Source organism: Danio aesculapii, chromosome 18, assembly GCF_903798145.1.
Source record: "Danio aesculapii chromosome 18, fDanAes4.1, whole genome shotgun sequence".
NCBI classification, from domain to species: Eukaryota; Metazoa; Chordata; class Actinopteri; order Cypriniformes; family Danionidae; genus Danio; species Danio aesculapii.
Window position 1 is genome coordinate 21046643 of NC_079452.1, and position 11513 is coordinate 21058155.

General features: G+C 41.1%; 1 protein-coding gene across 2 annotated transcripts in view; it reads left to right on the forward strand.

Moving 5' to 3' along the window:
* Positions 1-11174, forward strand: part of ppp1r37 (protein phosphatase 1, regulatory subunit 37) — a 67941-nt gene extending 56767 nt beyond the window's left edge. The window contains exons 7-13 of one of the 2 annotated variants that reach the window (XM_056477876.1): positions 339-494; positions 579-691; positions 2619-2760; positions 4270-4436; positions 5911-6883; positions 9607-9711; positions 9792-11174. In XM_056477876.1, the coding sequence (XP_056333851.1) occupies positions 339-494; positions 579-691; positions 2619-2760; positions 4270-4436; positions 5911-6883; positions 9607-9695 (1640 nt within the window). In that variant the 3' untranslated portion in view covers positions 9696-9711; positions 9792-11174. The remainder of the gene's footprint in view (positions 1-338; positions 495-578; positions 692-2618; positions 2761-4269; positions 4437-5910; positions 6884-9606; positions 9712-9791) is intronic. The other variant, XM_056477877.1, reaches the window with a different exon arrangement.
* The last annotated feature ends 339 nt before the right edge of the window (positions 11175-11513 follow it).

Genomic DNA, 11513 nt, shown 5'->3' on the forward strand with positions numbered 1-11513 from the left:
TGTAGAGTTAATGCTTAACAGATAATGAATTAACTATTTGCTAATGCTTAATAAATGATTTATAGTGTGTAGTTATTATAAAGTGTTACCAAATAGTTTTGTATAGCTTTATTGTCATGTATGTGTGTGTATCACATATACATAATAAATATATATAACACACACACATATATATTATGAAAAATCTCTTTTATTTTGGATGTTATTAGCCCATAACTAATAATACATCAAATGAAATGCATCAAATGTGTAAGATAGGACTTTTTAGGTTAAACCATTTTCTCCAAATGATATGCGAACGAATAAATTATAACCCGTCTTGTGTCATGCGTGTGCAGCCACAGCGCTGAAGATGAACATGAACCTCAGAGAGCTGTATCTGGCTGAGAATAAGCTGAACGGCCTGCAGGATTCGGCTCAGTTGGGGAATCTGCTCAAGTTCAACTACAACATCCAGATTCTGGACCTGAGGAACAATCACATACTGGACTCTGGTATGAGCTCTTCCTCCTCATGGCGTCTTTGTTTGTGCTCATATTAGCGCTCTTCAGATTGATGTGTGTTCCTCTTTTCCTCAGGGTTGGCGTATGTGTGTGAGGGTCTGAAGGAGCAGAGGAAGGGTTTGGTCACGCTGGTGCTCTGGAACAACCAGCTCACACACAATGGCATGGGATACCTGGCTGCAGCACTGGTAAACACACACACATTGTATTGTCATGTTTTATGGGAATTGGCGTAATGATTTTTATCCTGGACAGACTGTATATTATGTCCTCTTTCCCAAACCCAATCCTCAAAGAATAACAAGTTTCATATTTGCAAACTACTTAATTCTGTGTGATTTATGAGCTGATACATAAATGACTGCTATACTTGTGGGGACACTAGTGATCTATTATCCTGACAGAAAATTATATCTTCATTATATTAACCATTAATCCTGTTTTTTATTTTTTTACAAACAGATATGTATTTTTTAAGATGGATGGATGAGAGGATAGAAGGACTGACGGATAGATGGATGAATAGATAGACAGACAGACAGACAGACAGACAGACAGACAGATAGACAGATAGATAGATAGATAGATAGATAGATAGATAGATAGATAGATAGATAGATAGATAGATAGATAGATAGATAGATAGATAGATAGATAGATAGATAGATAGATAGATAGATAGATAGAAAGAAAGAAAGACTGATGGATGGACTGATGGATGGACGGACGGATGGATGGATGGATGGATGGATAGATGGTATGATAGAAAGACTGATGGATGATGGATGGATGAAAGGATGTGTAGTTGGATGGAAGGATGTGTAGATAGATGGATGGCTGAATTCGTTGGATGACAGACAGATAGATGGATAGATGGATGGATAGATGGATGGTATGATAGAAAGACTGATGGATGTATAGATGTATAGATAGATGGATAGATGGTATGATAGAAAGACTGATGGATGGATGTATAGATGGATAAATGGATGGATGGATGGATGAAAGGATGTGTAGTTGGCTGGAAGGATGTGTAGCTAGATGGATGCCTGGATTCGTTGGATGACAGACAGATAAACGGATGTGTAGATGGATGGAAGGATGTGTAGATGGATGGATGGCTGGATTCGTTGGATGATAGATGGATGGATAGATGGATGGTATGATAGAAAGACTGATGGATAGATGGATTGATGGATGGATGAAAGGATGTGTAGTTGGATGGAAGGATGTGTAGATAGTTGGATGCCTGGATTCGTTGGATGACAGACAGATAAATGGATGGATAGATGGATGGTATGATGGAAAGACTGATGGATGGATGTATAGATAGATAAATGGATGGAAGGATATGTGGATGGATGGATGGCAGGATGTGTAGATGGATGGAAGGATGTGTAGATAGATGGATGAATTCCTAGGATGGACATTGACAGAGAGATGGATGGATGGATGATATGATAGAAAGACTAATGGATGGATGGATGGGTGGATGCAAGGATTAGATGGATGGATGGATGGATGGATGGATGGATGGATGGATGGATAGATAGATAAAGTAGCTAGCTAGTAAAAATAAGATGCTGAGTTCATCCTCGTTCAGTCAGATGGTCATTCAGGATGCTGTGTTTGTGTATGCCAAATGCTGACCGCGCAGTGATCGTGTTTATGTGTGTCCTGCCGGCTTTTTCTTAATTAAGGACTTAAGACACACACGCGCACACACACACACACGCACACACACACACACACACACACGAAAAGTTTTCTCTTCACTTCTGACTTTTAAATTGTTGATTTATATCTTGTAATGTAATTTTTTTTTTCCTGCACTTGTGGTTTTTATCACTCGATTCTGACTTATTACGTTTACATCTCACAATTAATTTTTTTATTTGATTGAAAGTTTTATGTTTTCCTCATAATTCAGTTTTTGTCTTGCAAAGCTCAGTGTTTTATATCTTGCACTACTGTCTTTTCCTCAGAGTTGTCTTTTTATTGTAGTTTAAAAGAAGACAAGTCATGGCATTTAATAAATATGTGGTGATGATGATGATGATGATGATGATGTTCATATGTTTTACTGATGATCTCTTCCTCTCTCTGTTTCTGCAGCCGTTCACCCAGAGCTTGGAAACACTGAATCTTGGACACAACGCAGTGGGGAATGAAGGCGTGCACAAACTGAAAGACGGACTGATCTCCAACCGCTCCATCCTCAGGCTGGGCCTGGCTTCCACCAAGCTCTCCTGTGAAGGTCAGATCTGGAGAACAAACCTGCACTTACAAAATAACATCATTATTATTTATTTCAAGTGTGTGCGGACACACACACAGTCATGTGAAATAGTTTGTACACCCTATGAAATCTATTTCTTTCTATATTAGGACATTTAAAAAATTATCTGACCTTTAGCCATACCTGCCAACATTGGGATGTAAAAATACAGGATGACCCCCCTCCATCCACCTCCCCCAGCCTATTCACTGTATTTAAACATTGATTAAAGTTACTATATTATTTAGTGAAGAGCAGCGAATCTCTCATTTTAATCCACTGGGTAACACTTTATATTAACTGCACACTATGGACCATTTATTAAGCATTAATAAAGCGTAAACATTAAGTGAGCAGGTTACATTGTAACCGCGTGTCCCAACAATTTGGCTGTTAGCACCAGACGAAACACGACAGAAATGTAAATACAGCCATTCAGAAGCACAGAATAGTGCACTCACTGCACTCTAACGAAATGGTGTATAATCTAATTAACACATTAAACCTCTTTAAGGTGACGCAGTGGCGCACTAGGTACTGCTGTCGCCTCACAGCAAGAAGGTCGCTGGTTCGAGCCGGGTCAGTTGGCATTTCTGTGTGGAGTTTTCATATTCTCCCCCATGTTGGTGTGTGTTTCCTCCGGGTGCTCCGATTTCCCCCACAAGTCCAAAGACATACAGTACAGGTGAATTGGGTAAGCTAAATTGTCCGTAGTGCATGTATGTGAATGAGTGTGTATGGAGTGTGAGTGTGTTTCCCAGTGATGGGTTGCAGCTGGAAGGGCATCCGCTGCATAAAAACATGCTGGATAGGTTCATTCCGCTGTGGTGACCCCAGATTAATAAAGAGACTAAGCTGAAAAGAAAATGAATGAATGAATGAATAAACCTCTTTAACATTATTAAATGTACGTGCTGAATCACTGATGGCGTCGTCAATCTGGCAAGCTGCAATACCTGGTTCAACCACTGGGTGTCAAACTTGCATACTGCACCTTTAATTATTACTATAAAGAGCATCTGCAGGATCTGAATCTGTGAATAATAGGACTGGATATCGATTCAGATGTCCGGATTTCATTCAAACCTGATACACAAGCTCTTGATTAATTGGAAACACTGTAAATTAAACATTTATTAATTTTCCTCTTTATTCATCATGAGCGGAATGAACCACCAACTTATCCAGCATATATTTTACACAGTGGATGCCCTTCCAGCTGCAACCCAGTACTGGGAAACATCCACACACACTCATACATTACGGCCAATTAAGTTTATTCAATTCCCTCACCCAGAGGAAGCCCACACCAACACGGGGAGAACATGCAAACTCCACACTGAAATGCCTACTGACCCAGCCGGGACTTGAACCAGTGACCTTCTTGCTGTTAAGAGACAGTGCTGTCCACTGAGCCACAGTGTCGCCCCTACATTAAACACATTTAAAAAATAATAATAATAATACATTTTGGTGTGTGTGTAACAGGAGCGGTGGCCATCGCAGAGTTCATCGCTGAGAGCCCCAGGCTGCTCCGGCTGGACATGCGGGAAAACGAGATCAAGACCGGCGGCCTCATGGCTCTCTCTCTCGCATTTAAAGTCAACACGTCTTTACTAAGACTCGACCTGGACCGAGAGCCCAAGAAGGAGACGGTGAGAGCTGGGAAAATCCCATATACAGCAGGACTGAGCTGTATTATTAATTAGAGGCAACTTTAACATATTACATGAACCATTGGTTTTAAAGGGGACCAATTATGCAAAAATCACTCTTATAAGGGGTTTAAACAGGTGTGTGGGATCAGTGTGTGAATATAACCAGCCTCTAATGGTAAAAATTAATCATTTATAATCAGACTTGATGTAAACAGTATGCAGAAACACATTGATTGACATTCTCCCTTTGTACATGTCATCAGAGGAGGAAATAAGCTCCGCCCACTAAGGGCCATCTCTCCCTAATTAGCATAGGACATTAGTCTTGTTTTTGAATCTGCCACTATGCTGACACACAGGCATGTGTAGCTCCGCCCTCTTTCGAAAAGAGCAGTCTCCTTTGCATTTAAAGCCACAGTCACCAAAACAAAAGATCATTAGACGCTATTAGGCGTGATGTATGGTGACCAAAATTCAATGTCCAGCCAGCATCTAAGGACGTTTTTTTATGATGTTAAATGACGTTGATATTTGGTTGATTTTAGGTTCTTTTAGAAAGTGACCAAAATCCAACGTCGAGTCAACATCTTGAACCAACGTCATATTGACATCAAATACTGACATTTATTAGTCAGGTATGGCAAACAAAATCCAACATCTAATAGTGGTAAGGTCCACTCTACGTCAAGGTGTAACATCATTAGATGTTGATATTTGGTTGATTTTAGGTTGGATGTTGAACATTGATGTCAGCCTGTCGTTGAGCTGTGATGTCAACCCGATTTTCATTTCTAAGTGCAACGTCCCCACGACTTTGGGGTACAGCATCAATCTGACGTTATGTTGGCGTCTTGTGCCTGCTGGGTGTTTACGGCCATTTCGGTCTTCATACAGTAACATCCGTCATCTTTTCATCAGTGACGTGCATCTAAACAGTCTCTGGGTCAATGCGTGTAAAGATTTTGAACCCTTTTAATGCTTCCAAACAGTTTGCTGCAATTATAAATCACCTCATGTCTTGAGGTAGTTCAGTATGATGCGATTTACCGTCTATGTGTGATTTGATTGGACGGGAATCACAGGACTGATTTCTCTAATCCCCATAGACAAGAATAAAGTAGCGACTGCAGGTTGAAGGAAAGTAGTGGAGTAAAAGTACCAATACAGCACTAAAACTGTACTCAAGGGAAAGTATAAGTACTCGTTTATAAAACTACTTACAATTCCTGAGAAAAACTACTCAATTACAGTAGTTTGAGCGTTTGTGATTAGTTACTTTACACCACTGGTGGTGTGTATAGATATACAGTTGAAGGCAGAACTATTGGCCTCCTGTGAAATTCTTTTTCTTTAAATAAATAAAAGCAGTTTAGATTTTTTACAGGTAATTATATACACTAGTGTTCAGCAGGTGTGTGAGTGTGACATTGACACTATTTATTGCATCACCGCACTGCATCTGTGTTTCTAGGTGAAGAGTTTCATTGAGACACAGCGCGCCCTGCTGGCCGACATTCAGAACGGCTGCAAGAGGAACTTCATATTGGCCAGAGAGAAGGAGGAAACTGAACAGAAGATGAGACTCTCGGCTTCAATGGCAGAAATCGCCACTGAGGACCAAACCCACGAAGAAGAAGAAACATCCGCCGAGAAGAAAACCGAAGAAGAAACCACAGACGCTCCGAAAGATGCGACCCAGGAGAGTAATGAAGTGTCCGAAAACCAAGAGCCCAAAGAACAGAAACCAACACCGCAGGACGATTCAGATTCAGACACTGAAGATGAAGAAACACCAGAAGAAACGCCAACAAACACTTCATTAACGTCCACATCTCCAATACCCATTCCAGCAGCAGCAGACATCAGTAAAACCATCCCCTCCGCTCCTCCTATAGCATCTCCAGCCGTCATTTCAGGAATTACAGTAACAGAAGCCAACATTGTCACACCGTCATCTCCTGGACGATGTTTTTCAGTGTCCAGTCCAGGAAGAGGACACAAAATCTTCATGGTAACCCGTGTGGAAAGCCCTCCTGAGCAGCAGCAGACGAGTATTCCATTGCCCAAAAGCCTCCAGACGTCAGCAATAACTGATATAAAAGCACCTTCGCAGACGCCCTCGCAGAATTCAACACAACCCACAGAGAAATCCCAATCACATGCAGAAAAGACACCAGCGTCAGCAGATGGACAGCAGAGCGATTCAGTATCCACAAGCACACAGAGTCTGGATGCTAATGTTGATCAGACTTCGTTGACAGAGACAGAGAGTGTCAGCGAGAATGAGCAGAAGAAAGCAGAAACACTAAACAATGAAGCTGATAATAAAGAGGATGATGATGATGATGTAAACACCGGAGCGCCGCTACCCAATGGTCTGAAGCCAGAGTTTGCCTTGTTTGAGTTTGAGGGAGCCAAACCAGCCAGCTGTATTATGGAGCACGGTGAGTTCACGCTGCATTTTTATATCTGTAAAACTACAGTGGGGGAAATAAGTATTAAATGCATCATAATTTTTCTCAGAAAACATATTTCTAAAGGAACTGTTGACTTGAAGTTTTCACCAGATGTTGGTAACAACCAAAGCAGGCCTTATATGCAAATGCTAATTAGTTTACAAATGAAGTTATTGAGTATTGAAGAAAAAGTATTGAACACATGAAGAAAGGGAGGTTATATAAAGTCAATGAAAGCCCAGACAGCAGCTGAAATCTCTCAGTAGTTCTTCAGCAACCCTCTGCCCTTCCTCAGTGTAAATGAATATCAGCTGCTTCAGTCCAACGTCTACATTAGCTGGAGGATGATGATGAAACTAGGGTGGACATTTCAGCAAGACAATGATCCAAAACACAGCCAAGGAGACTCTCAGATGCTTTCAGCGAAAGAAAATCAAGCTGTAGAATGGCCCAGCCAGTCACCTGACTCGAATCCAATAGAGAATACAGAATAAAGCTCAGATTTGATAGACGAGACCCACAGAAGCATCAAGATTTTGACACTCTTTTGAAGTCTGAGATAAACTCACACCTGAGCAATGCATGAGATTTCATTCTCCACTTGAGAGGCGTATTTAAGCTGCCATCACTAAACAAGCCTTTTATCTAATGCATTAAAGGGCACCTATGATGAAAATCCTCTTATTTAAGCTGTTTTGTGTGCAGGTATAGTGTGTCCACAGTCATATTGGGGTGAAATAAACACAGCAAGTCTCTTTGTTTTAAATTTCCTGATGTTAAAATAGGATGCAAATCCCAGTGATTGAGGCCCACCACAATGTGACATAGGAGTTGACCCACGAATTGATTGACAGGCAACGTTAGAGCTGAAGATCTTTGCCCAAACCCGAAGGAACCCGGCAGGTTCGGGTGGGTTAATTAATACAAGAAGGGCGGGAGTGGGACTCCTTTTCAGCCTTGGAGTTTCAAGCCTTAGACCGGCCCACCTCAGTTCACGTCTGACTATATTAAAATAAGGTCATTTCCAATTCAGTTTCTAATGACACCATCACGTCTTTTTCAGGGAAACAGCTGCTTTAGAACTTCAAATGTTTTTCATAAATATGAGAATATTAAAGGGGAGCTAAATCTCCAACACTATTCTTTAAAACATCACAATGTCCTTTCCTATATCTGAATATATATTCTGTGCAAAATTCTTTATAGATATCCAGTCCTTTGTAACGGTGATCGCACAAAAAATACAAATAAAATATGTACACCTACATAAGTAACCCAAACAGTAGGCTATTATATGTCTTAACACTGAAAAAAAGACATATTATTCAGGTGAGGTACAAACACGGTCCTCCCGGTCTCCCGGTCCTCCCGATTAGCCAAGCCAGGCCTGAATACAAGCTTAAGTTGTATCGTTTTAGATGGGGTCGGGCCAGGCTCGAGCTTGCACAGTAAATGAACAGTCGTGTGATGCTTTTCGATTAGCACGAAAAAGTAATCAAATCGTTTGTTACAACATTAAAATCCATCCCTGCAAAGGTTAAACAAATGATGACGGGGAAGTCAAAAAAAGAGCGAATTTTGGCTGCGGTAGAGCGCAAAACAGCAATGCACAGCAAGCTGACAGGGAAAATGACAGTGAAAGGGTCTTCAGTGCTGCTGGATGCACCATCAGTGAGCGCAGGACTCAGGACTGCCAATGAGGGCAAAGGGGGAGTGGCTCTAGCCACCGGGCCACCCCTCTGTGCACGGCCCTGTCAACAGCAACACTCTCGCCCAGCTGATTCAGTCGTTGCATAATGACATAAAAAAGCACATCGCACTCTTTTTTTTTTCTTGTCACCAAAAAGGCTTGTCACCTTCGGTGTTTCTGCCCTTTAGGTTGTAGTCTTTAAAAACAGCAATACTTACCTACCGCTTTCTGTCATTTTCAGTCATTAACGGTTGAGTGCATTGTTATATGCGAGAGTGTGTTCTTATTCTACTGATTGCACTAACTGTACCGTGTGCACTGCCATCTAATGGCGATCACTTGTATTGCATCATCAATTTTATAATTCTTACTTTACTCAGAGTTATAGAGTTATACGTTACTCAGAAGCAGCATTTATAAAGCTCCCTCGCGGGCCGGATAAAAGTGTTCAGCGGGCTGCATATGGCCCGCAGGCTGTAGTTTGCCCACCTCTGCGTTATAGAGTAAAGCAGGCTTTGCTATTTTAGAGTAATCTGTGCACTGAAGTATGGGTATTTTGCTCAAAAGATATTTAGATGGCTTCTAGGTGCTGTTCATGGTATGGTTAATATAGGTAACTCATATTAAAATCAATAAATAACTTCATTTCTTAAAATAAGATATATATACTCAATAAAACATCTATCTTTGTGTGTTTTGTGTGTTTTTCTGTGTGTGTGTGTGTGTCTGTCTTTGTCTCTCTCTTTGTGTCTCTGTGGTTGTGTTTTTGTGTCTCTTTCTCTCTGTATCTGTCCATGTGTGCATCTCTGTGTGTCTTTTGTGTGCCTGTATATTTGCGTGTGTTTTGTCTATCTTTGTGTGTGTGTGGTGTGTTTCTGTATGTGCATGTGTGTTTGTCTATCTATTTGTGTGTGTTTTGTGTGTCTCTCTCTCTCTCTCTCTCTCTCTGTTTTGTGTGTCTGTCTGTGTTTGTTTTTTGTGTCTCTTTCTATCTGTATGTGTTTGTGTGTGTGTGTGTTAGTGAGTGTGACGGCAGAGCTGAGCTGCGGGCAGGATTTGGAGGAGCTTCTTCTTGATGCCAGTCTGGAAACCAGCAGAGACGCACCATAATAACGCTGTGACCAAGGTGAAGCAAGCAGATCCACATCTTCATGAAGAAATAATAACTCATCCATGTTTAATTAGCGCATATTCATCTCTCCTCAGGGTCCACACGTGCAGTGAGAATCAGAAAGGCCGGTTTGTTCATCGCTCGCATTCCTCAGGTCTCTTTTCCATCTGTCTTCTGCTTTCCAACACATTTTTACATCAACAACATGGAGAACTTCAAATATCCAACCCTAAAAAACATCTGAATTAGGACGAATCTCATCTATCATTCACTAAACACATCTATTCAGCCATTTGTGTTCAAAAACATTATTACCAAAGACACAGGTGGAGAAACACACACACACACACACCATCTGCGATAGAAAAACAGACCTTGCTGGACCACATTAACAAACACACACATCACTGGATGTCGTTTCGCAAGTCTATGTGTGCGTTTGTCTTTATTAGTGTCTCCTCAACACACACACACAGATAGACTTACCAAAGTGATGCACCACCGCTTTCCATTGTTCCTGCTCAGGAATTGGTTAAAACGGCCACTTCTGATCTCCACCAATCAGCACTTGTAAAAGCATTCGAAACCCGTGTGAGTGTGTGGCGCAATCGGATGGGATCACCATTTTTATCGAGTCGCCAGAAGAAACAGGCGGATGAATTGTACAGTTTTCCACCCTGTTTGTGGCTCTCTCTCTCTCTCTCTCGAACACACACGCACTCATTCTGTCTTCCACCGGTTATCACTCATCCGAGACACGTTTGCCTTTAAACCTCTTTATTATTCTGGCTGAATCGGTTTCTATTTATTTTTCGGCTGATTTATTTCCTCTGATTTTCTCCCCTCTTCATGTCTTTTCTTTTTTTAAAGCTGTTGTTGTGGGATTTCCCTCCTTTTTGTTTTTCTTTGGTGTATATTTTCAGATTCTATAAAGAGCAAATATTAAATTTAAAGGTTTACTTTTGTGATTGGTTGGGGTTTCGGGGCTTTGTTGATTTATATAAATGGGATGGAGCTCTGGAGAGTATATATAATATAAATGGAGAGTGTGAGCAGTAGGAGCGCCGGATTACGGGACTTCATGAAGAAAAACACTAAAGTTGCGACGCTACCGCCTGCTGGAGACACTAGAGACTACACTTTACCTCGAGAGAAGCTTGACCTGATTAATGTAGTACTTGCCACCATTCCAGGCTCTGTGGTTTTGGTGCTTTCGTTCTTTCTCTTTTTCTCCCGAGCGTCTGGTTGGTGTCGACTCTGGAAACGCAGACGTCGGAGAAGCTTGGCCTCTACGTCCGGATCGTCTCTGACCTTGAGAAAACAACACTTCTGTGACCCCCCACACACACCTGATGTTTGTAATGCTTTATTTTTAGTAATTTTTAAAAATTACCTGTTAAATTAATCAAACTGTACTGGTAAACACAGAGAAAATGTGTATGGCTTTTCCCTCTCAAATAAATGCATGTAATGACAAAGCTATAGCGCTCCTGGTGAATGCTTGTGTTTGCACAATTGCATTAATGGCTGATGTTGAATTTGTTGTACCATTCAGGGTTGAACGCATACACACCCATTGCGTTTTCAGCTTTTTGCGTGAATGTGACGGGTTTAGTTATTTTTGCAACTCAAAAACATCCTGAATTTGGTATTTAGTACCATATTTTAAGTCAAGTCTCGCTTTATTGTCACTCCTCTACGTGTGTGGACATACAGTGGAACTGTAAATGCTGTGTTTCGCAGTGTGCTACATAATTATCAATGTAAACACAACACTGGACTAATTTAAACCTATGAATAACTAACATACTGGAGTG